The sequence below is a fragment of the Actinia tenebrosa genome, unplaced genomic scaffold (assembly GCF_029948245.1).
Source record: "Actinia tenebrosa isolate PJP-AT-01 unplaced genomic scaffold, QUT_ActTen_1.0 PGA_scaffold0__85_contigs__length_37466705, whole genome shotgun sequence".
NCBI lineage: Eukaryota > Metazoa > Cnidaria > Anthozoa > Actiniaria > Actiniidae > Actinia > Actinia tenebrosa.
Window position 1 is genome coordinate 20,889,713 of NW_028292569.1, and position 22,431 is coordinate 20,912,143.

General features: G+C 35.4%; 1 protein-coding gene across 2 annotated transcripts; it reads left to right on the top strand.

Annotated features, from left to right (window-relative positions):
• The first annotated feature begins 28 nt into the window (after positions 1 to 28).
• On the top strand, positions 29 to 20,506 carry LOC148913742 (uncharacterized). 2 transcript variants are annotated; one of them, XM_089035326.1, is made up of 6 exons: positions 29 to 202; positions 7,139 to 7,525; positions 9,097 to 9,171; positions 9,935 to 9,964; positions 10,213 to 10,334; positions 13,906 to 20,506. In XM_089035326.1, the coding sequence occupies exons 1-6, from the start codon at positions 151 to 153 to the stop codon at positions 13,993 to 13,995; spliced, it is 756 nt and encodes a 251-aa protein (XP_088891452.1). In that variant the 5' UTR covers positions 29 to 150; the 3' UTR covers positions 13,996 to 20,506. The 2 variants fall into 2 exon arrangements, with proteins under 2 accessions (XP_088891452.1, XP_088891454.1); XM_089035328.1 differs by having other exon boundaries at positions 30 to 202; positions 7,289 to 7,525.
• Positions 20,507 to 22,431: the final 1,925 nt, after the last annotated feature.

Genomic DNA, 22,431 nt, shown 5'->3' on the forward strand with positions numbered 1-22,431 from the left:
GTTTTTAACCAGCAGTCAGAAAGAATTTTATACGTGGGCGTGCGATAAAAGGCTGGTATAGACATATACATTCCGCACAAGACATGAAATGACTTCAAGCTAAAGCGGAACCCGGCACAATTCCAAGAAATGGATCAGTAAATCATCAATATGGCTGGAAGAGTAATTGAGTGTGGTTTTCTTCTGTTTCTTTTCAGACCAGGTAAGGAACTAGTAAAGTAATCGAGGAACACAAAGATTCTAGTTTTCATGGTAATCTTTCGTCCGCCCGGATGCCCATTGTAGTCTTGTAATGCTTCTTTAAAGCTTATGGACATTGAATTCGCTTCACATTTATAAGGGAGCGCGATGCTAAACATACAAACCAAATCACATTCGGAAAACGTCCAAAACTAAAATTCTCACTATATTTATGTAGAAGAGTGTACACCAATATGTTCCTCTATTATTAAGGTAAGTTTGGGTGTTTTCTCGAACGCTATCACTAAATAGCCGCTTCGTTACGAGCGTTAATGTACATGCTACGAGAGTACCTAAATACCAAGTCAGGATCTGAGTTAGGACTCGAATTGGGACTCAAGTTGTGAATGAATAGAGAAAAAAACAACAACAAACAAACTGATAATATGCCAAATGTAGTCATGACTCTTTCCTGTCAAAGTATTTCACGGATTCCATGTTCCGCCAGAAGTTAATATTATAGGCCGATCTTTGTTTACGTTTTTTTCCTCATTAAAAGCATAAGAAACTTCCAAGCTACAAGCAAATCGACTCCAGAAATCGAGAGAGAATGTCTTAGTTAGTAACTACTGAAAATTTGAGAGTAATATGTTCAATATTTTGGAAGCAAATCTTTTTTGAAAGCAGTATGATTTACAAAGAAAGGTATATGGTCGTGTGTCAAGATTTTCAGTAGTTACTAAAATAAGACATTCTCTTTCGATTTCTGGAGTCGGTTTGCTTGTATCTTGAAAATTGTTTATGCTAATGAGGAAAAAACATAAGCATAGATCGGCCTATACTGCATGTCTGCCTTAAAAACTTAAGAAGTTTTTTGCATTTGGTAAGCTTTTCCCAGTTAATTCGGTATTTCATATAAGTATGTTCTGCTAGAAGTACACATTATATTGGCTGGCTATTGTGACTGAATTCGATAAATTTAATAATATTATTAAGAGCGCTTGGATTAGCCAAAAATTGCCACAGAGCAATGCATGATAGATTTTTGAAAACGACTCTATTGTTTCAGTTTTCCAAATACTAATGTAAAAAATCGAGTCCCAGCTCGAGTTCTGGCTCGAGTCCTAGCTCGGATCCTGACTTTGGACTTAGTTTGTCTTGCATGCTACGGCTTTTGGCCGCTGCGGACGTTTTTAACCTTGAACAACTTTTGTTGTTTAATAATTATGAAAATTTGTAAAACTATAGAATGACTATTGGACATGTCATCGCAAGTACTTTGATGCTAATATAACTCATGTATATCCCCTTTCTTCGGTGAAACTTACTAAAGTTACAGTTCACATGCCATACTTTCAATCGCAAGTATTTTTGGAATTGTCAGAACTTGAGAATATATAAATTTAAAACCAAACTCTCTCCAATCACACCTTGTTCAACATCTCAGAAGACAGAGGCAAAATGTAAGAGCTATTTAAGGTGAAACATAGGAAGTTTCGAATTGATTTCTTGAAGCTTTGCAAATCTATTACCGGTAACGATTATTTCAGCGCAGTAAATATCGTCCTAAAGCACCTTGTTCGGAGGGAATAACCAATTGATGATTTCATCAGTATATACTAAAATATAGAGACCCATATGACCTCCATATACCATATACATATACGTTTGTGGTAGTCCGTTGTAAAAGTGATTTATTATTTTTAAATTTTGCATTGAATTTGATAACTTTACAGAAACTCCCGGAGTAGTCAATCGTTAAAAATCAATATCGATTTTGCCAATCGATAAATCGATAACAATCGATACCGCTGATTTGATTGATATCGATTGTATCGATCAATCGTTAAAAATCGAACTCACGCTAAATTTTTGTATCGATTTTTATCGATTGATTGATTATATACATACATGTATCGATTCTTTTCGATTTATGCCTTGAACAATTTCTATCGATGATCGTACGAGGGTCGTGTGGCTACGGATTTACACCACCGGCAATTACTCTTTCGTAACCATAGCTTGACACAAACTAGGAGTTTGTTATAGTCATCAGTGAACAGACAGCAAAAGTACTTGGATTAGCTCCTGATCTACATATTATTACTTGTGAATTAATAGTTATAAAATCTATTGCACTATCATCGATATTTTCAAATACTTTCCGTGAAATAAAGCTGATTATATGATTGTACTCATTATTGGATCGAATTAAAGCGGTCAAATCTTGATCGATAAAAATCGAACTCACACCAATTTTTTTTATCGATTTTAAACGATTTCCTATAAAATCGATACAAATCAGCTGATTTCTATTGATTTTTATCGATATCGATTTTTATCGATTGACTACTCCGGGAGAAACTCCGCCAAAATCAGGCGCCAAAATTATTTATATCTTATTTGGGTTTTTTCCCGTAATACGGGCTGATATTTTACGAGTTGCGAATGTATTTTTCCGAGTCCCGTAGGGACGAGGAAAAATACGAGCAATGAGTAAAATATCAGCCCGTATTACGGGAAAAAACCCAAATAAGTTATTTATTATACGACATTGGAAATTGATATGTATTTGTCCCTTTTTGAGCGAGTTTATCAGTATTTTTTGAGTTTTCAAGGTCCGCACGCTATCTCAGAAAAAACGTAAACACGAGGAAACCCATCAAGTGCCTTTAATCTTATTGGTCAATAGGCAAATTACATGACAACTGACATGAAACTCGTCAAACTAGATATGATCTTCGTAAAATAACACTTCGCATCGATTCAAAATGAGTTTACTAACAATCAAAAGTTTTGAAAAGTTAGAATCATGAAGACGAATTCCAGCAAAAAACAAAAAGCTTAGTGAGTTCACTAGTTCTTATAGCTCATCGTCGCTGTTTAATGGATCAATTCTCTTGAATTTCTTCTTAAAACTGGGGGATGGTTCAACCGCCAAAGCATGATGATCTCTACCAAAGTTGATAGAACAGTTATTGAAAACAGCTCCATAAAACATGCTTTGATTGGATTCTGGCTGTTCTGCAGGCTCAAATGGATTGGATGTCAGAGTACTGGAAAGTTGAAGCGGTACTTTAGGAGTCAAGGCCGAATCTATCGTTAGTTTTCTTCCTTCGATGTGCTCACTTAATTTGGAAGACATAACGTGCTGTTGCTCTGTTGACGCTTCTGAATAACTATCCAAAGACTTTAGGTTTCTCTGGCCAGCCAGGGCTATTATATTCAGAGGCTCTACGTTTTCTTTTCGTAGCGTTGAAATCATGGTTCTTCGTGCCGAGTGGTTGGTAAAACGGCCTTCAATACCGGCGGCTTTGCACATCTCTTTCATGAACTGTGCCAGCGAGTGCTTTCCAAGTGGTTGTCTCTTGTACCATATCTCTGATGATGGTTTTTGAATGGCTGCCAAGTAGAAAGGAGATTCAGATTTTTTCATTTCTGGTGGTACATGAGAAATGTACTCCTTGAATAATTTCACTGGACAACGAGGTCCACCAGTTGCAAACATCTTAGGATTGAACGGACGATCCGGGACGAACTCATTTTCGCCTGTTCTAGTTTTGCTTCCGCGTTCCTTAATCCATTCCACGTACTCTCTTTCTCCATCTGTTTTGACTTCAAAGTCGCCGTATCTTACACGATGGTGCTCATCTTGTGCTCTCCAACCCAAGTAAACAGTGTTGTGAAACCAAACTGTACGCAGAAGGACTTGAGGATAATTGTTGCCAAGCTGTTGTTTTTGCCATAATATCTGAATATGGTCTGTACTCAGCCCCTGTGCCTTGTTTGGCTTCTGGCCTTTCCCACACCTACGGAGCTCCTTTCTTTTGCAAGCCAAGGCTTCCCGAGAACGGTTGAATTCTCTATCCAGCAAAATGGAGTATTGTTTGCCTTGTTCTCTAAGGAAGCGGTCGATACTACGGAAATAGGAGGTAAGAGTATCTGGTTCAAATTCATCGCCATTTTGCTTGCGTACTTTTCACCACAAAACAGGCTAGTAGTTTGTCCAGCTCATTAGGCGGTATCTCTTCAATTTTTCTTGTTTCTTTAATCGTTTTTGCCCACCTGTAGAAGACTTGTAAATCGTTATGTGTCTTTTTTGCAGTGTTTTTGTTCCTGTTTTCTCTTATGAATGTTGATACTTCATCTTCATCGGCGAAATTAGTGGTCTCGAGCTCGTTGTCCTTCTGTACTTCGACTGTCGTATCCTGCGGGTTTTCAAAAACTTTTAAAAGAACATTGTCATCTATTTCAAAATTGATTTCTAGGAAATCTAGGTCAGTGTTCGTGTCATAGTGAAAATTTAGGTCAAAATTTGGGTCACTTTCACCTCGAAACATGATGAAAAAAGTTGCGAAAAGTTACGAGCGTATTATGCTAGTCCTGTCCCGGTTAAACCGGTTAAACCGGGACAGGACTAGTATAATACGGTGCCATATTTTGCGAGTTCTCTTGACCTTATAAGGTAAAATTACGTAATAGTCGTATAATAATTATATCTTATTTGGGTTTTTTCCCGTAATACGGGCTGATATTTTACGAGTTGCGAATGTATTTTTCCGAGTCCCGTAGGGACGAGGAAAAATACGAGCAATGAGTAAAATATCAGCCCGTATTACGGGAAAAAACCCAAATAAGTTATTTATTATACGACATTGGAAATTGATATGTATTTGTCCCTTTTTGAGCGAGTTTATCAGTATTTTTTGAGTTTTCAAGGTCCGCACGCTATCTCAGAAAAAACGTAAACACGAGGAAACCCATCAAGTGCCTTTAATCTTATTGGTCAATAGGCAAATTACATGACAACTGACATGAAACTCGTCAAACTAGATATGATCTTCGTAAAATAACACTTCGCATCGATTCAAAATGAGTTTACTAACAATCAAAAGTTTTGAAAAGTTAGAATCATGAAGACGAATTCCAGCAAAAAACAAAAAGCTTAGTGAGTTCACTAGTTCTTATAGCTCATCGTCGCTGTTTAATGGATCAATTCTCTTGAATTTCTTCTTAAAACTGGGGGATGGTTCAACCGCCAAAGCATGATGATCTCTACCAAAGTTGATAGAACAGTTATTGAAAACAGCTCCATAAAACATGCTTTGATTGGATTCTGGCTGTTCTGCAGGCTCAAATGGATTGGATGTCAGAGTACTGGAAAGTTGAAGCGGTACTTTAGGAGTCAAGGCCGAATCTATCGTTAGTTTTCTTCCTTCGATGTGCTCACTTAATTTGGAAGACATAACGTGCTGTTGCTCTGTTGACGCTTCTGAATAACTATCCAAAGACTTTAGGTTTCTCTGGCCAGCCAGGGCTATTATATTCAGAGGCTCTACGTTTTCTTTTCGTAGCGTTGAAATCATGGTTCTTCGTGCCGAGTGGTTGGTAAAACGGCCTTCAATACCGGCGGCTTTGCACATCTCTTTCATGAACTGTGCCAGCGAGTGCTTTCCAAGTGGTTGTCTCTTGTACCATATCTCTGATGATGGTTTTTGAATGGCTGCCAAGTAGAAAGGAGATTCAGATTTTTTCATTTCTGGTGGTACATGAGAAATGTACTCCTTGAATAATTTCACTGGACAACGAGGTCCACCAGTTGCAAACATCTTAGGATTGAACGGACGATCCGGGACGAACTCATTTTCGCCTGTTCTAGTTTTGCTTCCGCGTTCCTTAATCCATTCCACGTACTCTCTTTCTCCATCTGTTTTGACTTCAAAGTCGCCGTATCTTACACGATGGTGCTCATCTTGTGCTCTCCAACCCAAGTAAACAGTGTTGTGAAACCAAACTGTACGCAGAAGGACTTGAGGATAATTGTCACCAAGCTGTTGTTTTTGCCATAATATCTGAATATGGTCTGTACTCAGCCCCTGTGCCTTGTTTGGCTTCTGGCCTTTCCCACGCCTACGGAGCTCCTTTCTTTTGCAAGCCAAGGCTTCCCGAGAACGGTTGAATTCTCTATCCAGCAAAATGGAGTATTGTTTGCCTTGTTCTCTAAGGAAGCGGTCGATACTACGTAAATAGGAGGTAAGAGTATCTGGTTCAAATTCATCGCCATTTTGCTTGCGTACTTTTACCACAAAACAGGCTAGTAGTTTGTCCAGCTCATTAGGCGGTATCTCTTCAATTTTTCTTGTTTCTTTAATCGTTTTTGCCCACCTGTAGAAGACTTGTAAATCGTTATGTGTCTTTTTTGCAGTGTTTTTGTTCCTGTTTTCTCTTATGAATGTTGATACTTCATCTTCATCGGCGAAATTAGTGGTCTCGAGCTCGTTGTCCTTCTGTACTTCGACTGTCGTATCCTGCGGGTTTTCAAAAACTTTTAAAAGAACATCGTCATCTATTTCAAAATTGATGTCTAGGAAATCTAGGTCAGTGTTCGTGTCATAGTGAAGATTTAGGTCAAAATTTGGGTCACTTTCACCTCGAAACATGATGAAAAAAGTTGCGAAAAGTTGCGAGCGTATTATGCTAGTCCTGTCCCGGTTAAACCGGTTAAACCGGGACAGGACTAGCATAATACGGTGCCATATTTTGCGAGGTCTCTTGACCTTATAAGGTAAAATTACGTAATAGTCGTATAATAAAACGCATTATTTCGTTTTGTAGTTGTATTTACAGCAGTAGCGAGACACGTATCGATAATTTATCGCTCTATCTTTATACAAGTTATGGTTTGGGCTGGTTCGATCCAATATCTGCTGTTATCTAGCAGTTTAGCTTCCTTCCTTACTTCCTAAATAAATATTTTTGTTTCGTCAAACACGAAGTGTCTTTTAGAAGGTCAATATTGGCAATATTATCGATGAATGGTAATCGCCATTGGTCATTGACCTCATCAATTATTAATGAGTTTGAGAAGCTTTAGTTCCAGCGCCAGCAAAGGGAATATTGTGTCAACACAATTCAATCTATTCAAATATACTCGTTTTTGATCATTGCTTGCTTACAGTACTGTGTCGAATTACTGGACCTACCAAGCTTATTTGCAATGTTGGTGAGAGTGCACAGTTCAGATGGAATAGCAGCAATTCAACTATTCTATCCGCAACATGGGGAATAAACGAAGGCAACAAAGCTAATCCTCAGTTCTTAAATGTAGACATAAGGAGCAACAAGGCGAACATCAACATATACCTGCAGCCAGATCTTAAGAAACGGCTTTCCTTTGACGGTAATCTCAAGAGAGGTCTGGCATGGTTCACCCTAAACGACGTGACTGTCAACGATACAAACGTGTACATCGCGAGCATCAGTGACCATGTAACCAGATACCTGCCTTACACAGTTGAATTGATTGTAAAAGAAAAAGAAAGAGAACTGAAAGATGGATATATTGGTGAGTTTTAGTATTCTTAGCTTTAAAGTGCTTTTCTTCTAAGTATCGTTCTTTAAGCTGAATGTCAATACAAATGGGTCAGAAAATGTCATTCTATCTGGAGTTTATCCAACCTCTATAAGTGATCACAACTTTGTATGTAAGAGTTAATTACCGAGAACGTCGGCAATAAGCCATATACATCCCGAGGGCCGCAGGCCCGAGGGATTTATAGGCTTATTGCCGACGTTCGAGGTAATTAAGTATTTTATTTATCAATTGAGAAGGTTTTCTATCAAATGCTGCTCATTATAAATGCGAACGGTCTATATATAGTTATTAACCGGGTTAAACTAAAAGAGAATCACTCGTTAGAGTTGATAGAACTGTGATCTGAGCATGACGCGTGAAAGCTCATAGAGAGTCTTGATAACGAGTGATTCTCTTTAGTTTATGCAAAATCACAAGATGTTCAGGCAATGAAAAACGTACTGTACCAAACGACGTCACGTCCGGCTCCGCGCAAATTGTCGTTTGTCACGCCATCAGCTCACATAATCCGCTTTGACAGGTTTGATCCCTGCTTATTTACAAAGTAATGCAAACTTTCAAGCATACTCAGTATGTGAAAATACTATGTGATAAGCTGGAAACCACTAGTGAGGAATAGTAACGTTTATAGAGCATGTTAACAGTCATTTATGATTACTAAGTTTACTACGCACTGATGGAATGCCACCGAGGCAAGCAAGCTGAGTGTCTTCAACACCGGAAGTGTAGGCTTAACTTCAACAAATAATCGTTCAAAATAATAACAAAGGCCAATCATGCTTAGATAGTCCTTAGATAGGCTAATGTGTGGATTAATAAGCTGTTAAAACTATTTTAGATGGCTTTTTTCGCGGCCGTGATCTGTGGTGTGGAGATGTAAACAAACTGCTAATTTGCATATTTACATGGCAAATTTTTCCAACTTCGCATAAAGTTTTCATAAGGCCTGTGGAAAAACCCAAACTAATTTTTGTAGTTCGTGTTATTCTATCATTTGAACATTGTACAGCTTGAGTTTTGTAAAAATTGGAGAATGGCCACATGCAAGAAATCGCTTTTATAAATGTGAGGTAAAATCGAGACTGTGAATAACTGTGCTGGAAGAATGCAATTTTTTCTATCTAAAGTTTAGTTTAAAACGTCTAAAATCACCTGGAACAATTGTTCAACACCCCTTTTCTTGAATTCAGTTGCAAATTTGATTGTAACTTGGGTTTTCACTTGGAGCGAGAATGTTTTTGAAAGCGTAATTCGCAGCCGTTTCTCGAGCATTTTTTAGACCGACACGGGGTGAAATCGTTTTTTTCAAAAAAATCCGGATTTTTTTACGTAGATCGAAAAACCGACCCCAGTACGTTCATAAACTCATCAAACAGTGTCTACAGACCAAAAATGAAGGAATTTTATTTTTTGACTGTGGCCGCCCCGTGCTCGATATTTCTGGACAGTCGCTCTTAATAATACGAGATACTAACGAAAAGATAATTAGTATCAATGTTGTTTTATTTATATATTCATTTATCATTCTATATTTCTAAAAGTTACTCCTGAAGAACCGAAGAAAACAACTGACCATTCACCTTCTCCGGAAATCGCTAGAACAACGCCCACGAAAGGTAATCAATAAACTCATTTCAGTTGTAAGCCGATATTGTTCATGGGTGAATGGAGTGCTTCGCACCGCTATATGGTCATGGGTGATCATATGTGGGCTGGGTTATTTATGGTTTCTTCTGGTTTGTCGCTTTTTTTATCATCCTCAAAACTGACCTCTCCCATTTAATTGCGCTGCGCTCCCTCTCCACCAATGCGACCTGGTTCGAGGCCCGCCAGGCTCTCTGTCGTATGATTCAGTGTTCACCGGTTTACTTGGATGTAGAGCCAATCTGTTGAAATGCCACTGTTAAATTAACCATTAATTAATTATTTATTTTATTTATCTACGCTATTTGCGTCATGCATGGGTTAATACCAGATTCCCTAGCTTAACCATTTCGTTTTTATTAGTCACATGGCTTGTCAATAGCACGTACGGAATCCGGCGTACAATTTCCCATTGCCAAAAAACAAATGTTGTTGTTGACGTCAAAAAAGTGCTGTGAAACGACATATTCTTAAAATACACACGACTTCAACTATATATGTAATGTCATAGAAAACTTTATTAACCAAAAAACTTGCTGTCAACAAGTAAGCACCATTTCTCTTGTGAGTGCTTTCGACAAATACGAACCACTTTCTCTTGCCACTATTCTCAGACAATTTATTATATGCATAATAATGAAAACTCGTTGTCTGAAGGACATAAGACAGTATTAATTACTTGAAGTTTTTAAACTAAACTTCTGAAATTATTATGTTTTGTTTTTGTTAATTTAGTTACAGAAACGGAGATTGATACACTAAAGGGTAAGACGAATAATAGTATCGCATAACAGTTATCGATAAGCACACACAAATATAAAAGTCAGTTAAACAGCATAGCCTGAATGTGTCAGCTCATATCTCTTTTCTTGCTGTGCAAGACATTCTAACAATCCCGAACATGCTATGGTGAAGTGGACTTGCTATTTATTTACAATCCTTCTCGTGCCCCCTTCTCATTTAGATATAATGAATTTAAATAGATTCAATATTTTCTTTCTTACTTATTTCAGACCCAAAGGGCCCAGCGAACTCTAATGATTATAACCTACCTACCATCATTGCAGTTCTGGTAGCATCACTAGTGTTGGTTCTCGGCTTGGTAATCATAAGTGCTTTTTTGTATCGGCACAAAGTAAGTATTGACTGACACTACTAGATACTGAATACATGTCCTGGTATAATACAGTAATATATATTATCTCTTTTCTTCCTGAGCAACTTTATACAGGATAACGTATATAAACAATTGTCATTTTTTCCACGTTACGTCATCTAAAAACCAATCTTGGAACTATACATAGTATCAAGACATTTGTAGAATACGTTTTAGAAATCAATGCATGATATTATTAGGGACATGAGAAAGTTTCCAGTCATTTAGATATTTGGTTCGCGAGTGATGAAGATATATCGAGTTTGAGTCATGCAATACCGTCAAGTGCATCTGAATACAATGAAGATTTAAATTATATTTACGCTAATGAACGTTTTTCCTTAGACACATTTGCCTTAGACACATTACCGTCAAAAGTGTTGAATATTCTATTATCTTTTTTTAAACCCTTTGAAGTTAGGTTCGCCAAGTCGGTGTACCTCAGCGGAATGCCTCACCAACGATAATATCACTTCACACGTCTTAGGAAAAGATGACGTCTTGTTTTCTTGCCCATGGTTCAGTAATAGCTATGCCGGATACTTGACCAGTCTACGTAGTGTTGGCTGATCTGAAAAAATATATATAGAGAGGATATTACTCATGGGCGCGCGGAGATACGAACTTTTATCTTCGAGCGTGGAAAAGATCTCTCACGAGTGAGCGTAGCGAATATATATATATTATATATATATATATTATATATATATATATATATATATATATATATATATATATATATATATATATATATATATATATATATATATATATATATATATATATATATATTTGTTTGAGAAGAAAAAGTCAAGACAACATTTTTCCCGACAAGCCTGTTTCGTGAATTGCTTCACTCTTCAGGGGATTTAATGATAAGAATATTCGTTACTATCATTTATATAGAAAAAGTGTACATAATTAATTAGTGGATGTAGTTTAGCTGTTGCGTAATAATGCTTTGTTTCTGTGGCGGCATGAAGATACAAGTTCGTTGCGCTTATTTAATGATCATTAAATAAGCGCAACGAACTTGTATCTTCATGCCGCCACAGAAACAAAGCATTATTACGCAACAGCTAAACTACATCCACTAATTAATTATGTACACTTTTTCTATATAAATGATAGTAACGAATATTCTTATCATTAAATCCCCTGAAGAGTGAAGCAATTCACGAAACAGGCTTGTCGGGGAAAATGTTGTCTTGACTTTTTCTTCTCAAACAAATATTCTGCTCTACTTTTATCGATGTATTGAGCACTGTTTTACGGAAAATTGATTCACAGATTTCTTATATATATATATATATATATATATATATATATACAGCGATATGCAGAAATTCTGATCCCACCAAGTATATAGTATATAACTATATCGGGTGCATTATGGATAATGGACTCGCGGGATTCAAAGCGGGATTAAAAGTACTAATGCGTTGGCTGGCGTTTTGGGCGTTTTGTCTAAGATAAGTTACCTTTCAAAACAAACTCCGCTTCTTCCAACCAGAAAAAGAATTTTCACCCTGCCTAGGACTCGACAGTCGGCGTTATTTTCAGTATGAACCGCTGTTTATTTTATGCAATTTTGATTAATACGAACGGCTTTAGTGCAATGATGATTAATATTCAAACTTTCACTCTCGTGAGTGAACTCATTTTGCATAAAATTGCGAAGCTTTTAATAGCTTGAGCCAAAAGAGAGAGAGAGAAATAAAAGAAAAAGTAACCACAAAAAAATCACTAAGTTATCAGAGGAGAAGTGGAAGAGTATGCCTCTCTTAAGTAAGAATAACCTCCGTTTATCTAGAAATTATATTCAGCCTGTTCATCAACTGAGATTTGACTGAGTTGATGCTCAATAACAATAACACGGTAGACTACGAATATAGCAAAATATCCTATCCAGAATAGCTCATGAACAATTTTTGCACCACTGTTGTCATAAGTCATATTACCGACTGTTTTGGTTTTGCTGTCATCGGAGTGTTTGATTGTTTTAAGCCCCGTCCACACGTATCCGCAAATTTTTGTATCCGCAAATTTTTTTTTTTTTTTTTTTTTTCGGATACGAAAATGTTCGCCTCCACACGCAGCGTATTCGAATCGTTTTCGAATCGTTTTCACTGTCCACACGTATCCGTAAATTTCATGATCCGCCCTGATGCACCCTAGTGCCTAGTCCCTTTGACGGATAGTTTTCTGATTGAGCATGCGCAAAATCGTGTTTACGTCAGCGTATTCGAAAATTTGCGGATACGACCGTCCACACGTATCCGTATTCGGAGCGTATTCGAAAATTTCCACTCTGGAGACCGTTTTCGAAAATTTCCGGATACGGATACAAAAATTTCCGGACACGTGTGAACGGGGCCTTAGAAGAGCGCATATAAATAAGCGAAGAACGAGTTCAGAATTGAGCTCAGCTCAACCGAAACTTCCAAGAAGAGCTTTTCTAGTAGTGTAGAGGTATTAAAAAGTGAACACATAGTTCCCACCTCTTTACTTTAGCGCTGTTCATAAACAACACTCGGTACGCCAGCCAACGCTTTGGTACTTAGCTTTGAATTTCGCGGGTCTATTACCCATAATGCACCCGATATAGTTATATACTATATACTTGGTTGGATCAGAATTTCTGCATATCGCTGTATATATATATATGTATGTTGTATATATATATCACCGAATCGCTAAAACTTTGACACTTTAACGACATATATACATATATGTGTATCCCCCTATTTTCTATTGTCTTACCTGGATTTTCACGGAAAGACAATAGGAAAAAGGGGATGCATATATATGTATATATATCGTTAAAATGTCAAAGTTTTAGGGATTCGCAGTATATATATATATATATATATACACACTGGATTTCAGAAGCGTTGTATTATACACTTATACATATATCTAGTTTATTCAGTATATTTAATGGTATGCAAAACAGAAAAATCGCTTTATTTAGTATTTGTTTAATTCAATGATGACTCTCAAAATATATTTTTTTCTTGTGTATTATACATTTATACATATATCTAATTTATTCAGTATATTTGATGATATGCAAAACAGAAAAATCGCTTTATTTATTGTTTGTTTCATTCAATGACTCTCAAAATATTTTTTTTCTGGTCTATTAGATCGTACAGATTATAAATCAGTTGGTTTTCAGCGTTGAAAATGGTTATTTTGCATTATGCATCTCATTAGATATTTGTATAAATGTATAAATGTATACTACAACGTTTCTGCAATCGAGTTTATATATATAATGTTGATATATATATATATATATCAACATTATACGAAATTACTCCTTAAAACTGTTAATTATGTAATTTATATAAATTAGGTTAAACCAGTGATACTTATTAAAATCCTTGAAATATTTAAATTATGCTAATTATGCTAAGGAATGAAACATTGCAATGTACTGATCATGTTTAAACAAGCCACCACTATGCCCCCTTCTCACATGCTCGCATCTCCATATTCCTAGACTTTTTTTTCTAATTCTCTCCTCAATAACTATTATTTTTAGTTTTATTTACAAAGAGAGTTCCGCAAGACAAAAAGAAGATGTACAAATTCAAGCGAAAAAAAGCTGATGGGAAACAAAGTCAACATTTAACGCATTACTCAAAGATAAGTTCTGGATCTTGGAATGACCTTTCTCCTATAAATTATCGCCTAACCCTCATTACCCTTCGCCGTTAGCACTTTCAACCTTTTTTGAAATAGCTATGTGTAATACCATACACCGTTCTCATGATGGCTGACAAGTACACGAAGACGAGCTCACCCAGTCACTGGTTGACGCTTAAGTATATAGAAGCACATGAAATGCGCTTATAGAAGAAAAGTATAGAACTGACAAAATATTTTCCTGTTTCTTTATGGCGCGCCAAACCGGACAAAAATACTTGTATCAAATAGATTTCATACACGACTTGTTGCTGAAATATAAAACTTGTTGTCAAAATATAAAATTTCTTATCAAAATATAAGACTTCTTGTCAAAATATAAGACTTCTTGTCAAAATATAAGATCGTGTCAAAATATAAAATTTCTTGTCGAAATATATAACTTGTTGTCGAAATATATGCGTAACTTGTCCAAATTCGTCCTAAATATAGGATTATATTGACGCCTGCGATCGACGGTCAGCAGCACCGAAAATGCCGAGCCTGCGGAATTATTGATTATCACGAACCCGAGTCATTAAGAGTGATTGTCAGAGAAAACCGGGCAAGGGCAAGATATTGGGGTAGGCCGATATGCACTAAATTTTCAGCAATAAAATTCGATTAGATGACGAACCATGGTAATTAAAGTTTCATCGAGCTTTTTTTTCACCTGAGATAGGCCACCCCCCTCAGTTTTGAATCGTGATCGCCCTTTGCGATGCCAAAATCTAAGGCCAAACTTCATCCTCTCAAAAGTCGATATCGCTTTCTTTCTGCAAGTTTTAATATTTTATTTGTGAAATTTATCATATGATCGAGAAGTCCTGAGGTTTTGAGTCAAATACGATGAGTTTTTAAATTTCTACCCGGACATGAACATTACATACAAAGCCTGTTCAATTCACGATCTAAATATGTGTCTACTTTCAAACATATTTTCTCAAAAGTGCGGCAGTATTTTTTTATATTTTTATGAATCACATTTTTTTTTTAAATTACTTCTGAGCTTTCAGGAATTGTAAAGTTTCAATTGCGATCTAAAATCAAACGATCGCGAGCAACTTTCAAAGTTAACAAAATTCGCCTTCTGAATTTGCGTAATTGCGTTAAGTGTTTACATCCGTTCGACATAACGCTGCGTTAATGCTGACTCCCATCTTCGACGTTGTTTACCCTTATCTAACCTATGCAATAGTTGCATGGGGAAGTTCTTATAAAACTCAACTAGAAAAATTCAATTTGAACAAAACCACATTATCAGAATATTTTTCTTTGCTACCCTATATGGTAAAAATACTGATAGTGCTCTTCCATTAATCAATCTTTTAGACCTTCTAACTATAGTCAACATCTCTAAATTACAATCACTAAAATTTATTCACCAATGGGTAACTAAGCAGCTTCCATCAATCTTTGATAATTATTTCAAATTTCCCAAGAGCATTCATAGCTATAACACTAGATATGCCTCAAACGATAACCTTCTCAAGCAAAAAGTTAAAACAAATATTGGCAAACAAACAATTAGTGCTCTAGAACCAGATCTATGGAAATAAATTCCAACTGAAACCAAATTACTTAAAAAATCCTTCATTTAAAAAAAAAAAAGGTTAAGGAGCATTTGCTGCAAAGCCAATGCCCCTCATCGTCGAATTAACTACCAAAACAATTATATATGATATAAATTTTGTAAGTACAATTATAAATATATACTCTAGATTAGTTGCTTTACATAAACTCTTCTATATAGCTAGATTTATTTATTTACTTATTTGTTTCATATTATTTAATATCGTAGTTAACATATTTTGTGTATTGCTCTTGATAAAAAATAATTACAAATGACAGTGTCTAACTCGAAAACTAAGCGTTAAATTAAACACTGACATTCTAAAAAAATATCTAATACCAAAAATATGAGAAAAGAAAAATGTGTCCAAAGATGTAGAATACCATCCCAATAAACGTACTGATGTTCATTTTGAATAATTTCACTTTTATTTTGAGAAAATCGTGAAAATCGATTTTGGCCGTCTGTGCCCTCATTTCAGCCTAAATCCGAGGTGAAAATGGTAGGTCTGAGAAAGGCGCTCGCGTTTAAAAATGAAGCAAACTAGAGAAGATCTGTTTTTGGAATATGGTAAAGGAAAGATTAATGATTATTTTAAGCTAAAAAATGAATAGGGAAACGCGTTCTAATAAGCGAACAGGAACGTTTTGCAAACTACATTTTTCGGGTTCTCAGATATTTAAATTTCACCCTTAGTTTGCAAAGCGCATTTTCATGTGCACCGGGTGTTCGGATTTATCTGAAATTCCAGCCATAATACCTTCGAATGTTCAGCAAAATCATATGTAAAATTCAGCTTGGGTTATTCAATGAGCGCTTTATACGAAACTCTCGAATTCAGAGAAATTTGCGTCGTTTGAGCTCGGCATCCGACGAAACCTTTTCAAGGCAGACATAAATATATCCTTAATATATTTTCTTGGTGTTCAGTTCTGACATTTGTTTTGATATTATTATTTGTCGATTGAATATTGAGCAATAAATTGTATTTTTTTGCTCTTTTTCGACATTAGTTTAAAATGCTGTTACTTATTAAAAATTATAATTTGAAACAAGCATGTAAACACACGCGTCGGCACGATCTATATGACACTTATAAACAAGCCCATATAGCTTCAGAGTTCTAAAAAGAGTTACATTTATGTCCAGATTTAGGACATTTAGACTAAAAAACACCGGGAGATCCTACCTAAAAGATAAATTGCTTGATTATTGTTCATACCTAGTACTGAATTTCGGCTTCTATAGTTTTTGCTCGTCGTATAATACTTAATAAAATGATTATTATTTGCATTTTCGGTGCTGCTGACCGTCGGTAGCAGGCATCAATATAGTCGTATTCGGACAAGTCATATATTTCGACAGAAAGTTTTATATTTTGACAATAAGTTTTATATTTTGACAAGAAGTTTAACATTTTGACAACAAGTTTTATATTTCAGCAACAAGCCGTATATTTCTCAAAATATATCTTATCTATTTGATACAAGTATATTGTTAGGTTAGGCGCGCCATATGCTTTGACCTAAATTCGCGCTATTCACCTTTTTTTTTTTTTTTTTCTTAATGCAGTCTTGCTCAGGCTTGCTCAGTTTTCGTGCACTCGTCAGCCAAATCCTGTAGAATGCAAACCGCAATGGCCGATTTGACCACGTGACCTCTTAGTGCAAGTCGCCTATTGGGATAGAACGCGCGTTATGATTGGTCGAAAACCATGTTTGATGAGAGTATCAAAACACGCTATCGTCATTTTAGCGTACGCGAGTATTGCAACTGCCAGATTTTAATCTATCGCGCGCGCTCATTTGTCAGTTTGAATAAGACAGCACATAATGAGAATTTACTTAGACTTTTTTTTTCGATCGATCTTTTCGCGCATTTGTTATTTATATTTGTTAAATCTAATTTGTGCTTGTGAATCAAAACGTTAAAATTAACAAATTAAAAACCGTTTTCCGTGATAGTCTGGTCAAAACACTTGTGATGTTGGGAGAATACTCGAGAAGCTGGAAACCACTCCGCTACAATAGTCATTTTCAATCTTATAACACTAGAACCAAATAGGTTGTATCGTCGTGTACGGGAATCGTCAGGGCATTTCTATTCAAATTCAAATTTCGAGTAATCGGCTGGTAGTTCTTTGGTGCCGATTCTTGGTGTCTTCACTTAATTTTTTTTTTAAAGTGAGGAGAACCAAAATTTCTAAGTTCCACTCGTGTGTTCGGAAACCTATGACGTACTTCGTTAATCCGTACACGACGATAGTACCACCAAAGATAATTTTCATCTTCCCAGAGTTCACACTAACTGGGGAAAACAGCGATTTCTATACCAATCTAGGATATAATGAATTAAACTTAGATTGTGTATAAGTAGCGACTTACTAAAACATTTAACTATGAACATCAGCGATAAAAAACTATATTTTAAAAATGTTTTAATAAAAGACGACGTTTCGACGTTTACGTAACGTCATTATCAAGTCAATAAGAATAAGAAAATACAAACTATATATAAATAATGAAACAATGAAAGCTAATTACAAAAAAGAAGATATATGTACAAGAATAAAAGGTAATAAAAATGATATAACTAAAGGGAAAGAAAAAAAGGGTAAAATATGTCATTAAGTAAAAGTTTTGCATTAATGGAGTCACTTTGCACATTAAGAGATGGTTTAAGTCTCTTAATAAAAAGCATATTGTCACATTTCCTTAGGACACAAAATTGTTCATCTTTAAATCCCAGGAGGCTTCCATGTTGTTCTCTGAAGTGATTACCAATAGCTGAATATTTATGTTCAACAATGCACTGGTCGGGTTGTCATGCCAACATAATCTGCATCACACAGATCACATTTAAATGTGTAAAGAACGCAATGTTGATTGACTAGGCTAGAATTCTTTTCTTTAGGCTTGAGATCTTGTTACGTAAACGTCGAAACGTCGTCTTTTATTAAACTTAGATTATAAGAAAATAACATCAGTCGATAGTTTCAAGAAATCTCTCAAAAGTGTTTATTAGCTTTTGAATATTTTGTATACACTTATTTCAATAAAGTTAGTCATCAAAAACCTAGAAAGCTGGGATCACTGAGCATCATGGGAAACTTTTCATATCAAAAAACATATATATACAAAGCTTTTTTAATACAAGCTGCAGCTCAATGATGCTCAGAAGAGGTGAGACTGTAACCGGTAAAAGATTCGCAAGCCTTTAAACAGTTATCAAGCGGTTGAACGTGTTAAATGAATCTACCCATAATCCCTGTCGGCCTCAGCTTTATAGTTTCTCAGGTGACTAACTTTATTGAAATAATTGTATATTATAAGACATTTTAGATTACACTTTTATATTTTATAATTTTTCCTTTTTTTTTTTTTTTTTTTTTTTCTTTACATTTTTCTTATCGTATTCAATTTATCTTTTTATGCATATTTCTGTTTATTCATATATATTTTAATCGTAATATTGTAATGTTAATTGTTGTCATGATATTCTTATTTAGGGCCATACTGAAAACCACTATTGGTGAGTAGGTTTTACCCTCATTAAAGATTATCAACGCGTTGTGGTTTCCTACGCTCTTCTCGTGTCTCTTCTCTCATTTCAATGTTTTGATTCAGAATTAAGCAGAAATTATATTAAAGGGTTTTTACATAATCTATTTTATCTTATCAATTAATCAATCATATATACATATTTCTTTCTCTTCTTAGTACACTTGATTAATTAATCTTTTTTAAAGAGTTGTAAGTTTAATCATAATAAGGGATTTGTAATATTTGTGCTATTTCTATGTATTCTTATAGAACAATAGTCCCCTTCACAGTTCCCTGCGCCATCTTGAAAGGTAGCCGTGGCTTTGCATCGAAGCAAGACGAACGGTGAGCTTGCAATATAGAGACGTGAATAATTGTTCAATGTGTTAAAAACAGGTGTCTATCATTGCAAGCTCACTGTTCGTCTCAATTTGATGCAAAAGCACGTCTATCTTTCAAGATGGCGCAGGGAACTGTGAAGGGGACTATTAGGGTACCTTTTATTTCACCTACTTGCAAGAACTTGGTCATACGAAAATAAAACAGTAATTTATTGGGATAGGAATTATATTAAAAAACAAAAGGAGATCACTGAAGCTGAACTTTTACTTTTGTCTTTTAATTTATTCCTTTCTCACTAAATTACTAATGTTCTGATATCGTGTGACAACGTTCTTGCAAGTAGGTGTTTTATGTTTTTGATATATTTATAGAGTTTTAGATTCAGAGGGTCACTGGATTATCAGTTTTCGTGTGCTATTGTGTATTACCCTCTTTAAATAAAGTCGTTATTATTATAATTAATGGGTCTTAAACCATGTTACACACATATGCATGAATTGTATTTCCCTGGCAAATATGCGCACAGTGTTTTTAATTAACACGCCGGTTTTCAGATATTATCATTTTTAGATTTTTAAATATTTGTAGATAAATATAAGTGGTAATAATAAATTGTAAGCATTTTTTAGCACAAAACATTGACATAATAAAAAAAAAAACATATATTGTGGTCATTTTTGCCGTTTACTTTTGGGGCGCTCCTGTTTGCTTCAAAAGATAGTGGTCGATAGAGAAACAACGTATATTAATCGTTAGATAGTTATATAGCGTCAGGGTCGATAACCGTACAAAAGCTATTTTGATATTGATTTTCGAGCTTGCATTACTGGATACGCAAAACTAATGTACACGAGATATGCGCGCATACTTCAAAGGAAATGGTCACCATATGGTTTACAGATATTCCAGTTACGATCCGGATTTTTGACGGGCATAAGGAATTATTCATCAATAAAAGGACGAGCACATCAAATGTTTATTAAACCATTAACATAAAATAACAGGGAGGTATTGTTTGAGGTTGCCATGACGACCAATTGACGTCATAAGACTATTGTAAGACGCACGGGCCGCGCTTTGAACGGCAAGTGACGGGCCAGTGATGTGCAAATGATGGGAACATCTTCTTGAGGTGTCTGCCACCCCGAGTTTACTATTCAATTTATTACTATAGCTGAATCTTTGTAAATACAATAATAACAAAAGTGACAACAATGATAGTTTTAATAATCTTGCTAATATATTAATGGGACTCGAACCACAACCTCCCGCACAACAGACCGACGCTCTTACCAGCTGAGCTAGCCATATATATACATATATATATATACATATATATATATACATATATATATATACATATATATATATACATATATATATATACATATATATATATACATATATATATATACATATATATATATACATATATATATATACATATATATATATACACATATATATATATACATATATATATATACATATATATATATGTATATATATATATGTAATTATAAAATAACTGTTATGAATATCGCGTTCTGATTGGTTTGGAGCGCGTGCTTTATGAGAGCACATTGCACGCGCGCACTTTCCGCTGCGTCATTACTATCTATTATTGTGATTTGTATTTTATAAAAGAAATAAAAAACTTGCTTGCTGTGCTGTGTGCAGTCATAAAGCACTTGGGGATTGGCAGAACACTCGAGATGTGTCCAGAAGCACTCCGCTACGCGTTGTGCTTCTCCTAACACTTCTCTTGTGTTCTGCCAACCCTCGCGTGCTTTATGACAGGACACAGCACGCGCGCGCGTTTTCTATTTCTTCATTGTATAAAATTATTGTCTTGTAAACCTTTACTGTAAAAATGTAGAACTGTTATGTAAACTCTAGGTGTGAAATATGGTTAAATGAAACGAAAATAATTATTCATCAAATATTAGCATGGAATGACGAGTAGGTATCGTTTTAGTTTTCCATGACGACCGAGTGACTTCATGAGTTTATTGTTAGGCCAGTTGTGCAAATGATGGGGAGGACGAGCAGGAAAAGTTACATTAATTATTCATCAATAAAAGGACTAGCACATCAATTGTTTATTAAACCATTACCATAAAATGACGAACAGAGTGTTTTGTCTTGTTAAACCAGTTGGGGCAAGTCTTTTGTTTGTCAATCCAATTTATAGAGCGCGCGGAATTTCAATTTTTAACTCCAAAACTCAACCAAGTAAAACAACCAAGATGGCAAGTATTCGCGTCGATGAAGTCGATATGTTTGAAAGAAATCGCTTGTACTTTTTGATTTCCAGCATATTCCACTTGGTGTACGCTGATGAATGCGTGGATCCCATCTATACCGAAAGACAGAGACAGTGTTATGGTTGTGAAGTGAACCATCCAAGCCAAATACAACATGTTAACCGAAGAAGAATCTTGGAACTTATTTTATGATCCAGCCAAGGACTTTGTCCAAGCAGAAGAAGTTTTGAGACAGGTCCTTGCTATGATACATGATGAATATTCCGCCTCATTGCTACTGGAAAACCTATCTACTATCTACTACGCTGTCAACTTCTACATTTTGATAACGAACTCAGTACTGTTGAAAAAGTTCAGATCATTCTGTTTGACAAAGTCAACGAAGTCAAAACTCACGTAGTTCCAATACACTGTCCAGAAGAGTTTTTAAGGAAAGAAGTAAAACCTATGGATATCGATTATGTAAGATAAATGTTTAGTATAATGATGAATATGTATGTCATTTCTATCTTATATAGCATTAAAGTCTTTTAAAACTCATCATTGTCGTTCTAACCTTTGTGTAGTTCTAACCATGGGGACTTTGTACTCAGTATTGAATAGAGTCTATTAAGATACTAAGATCCTTAGCTCGCAAGATGCATTTCAATATCAACTGG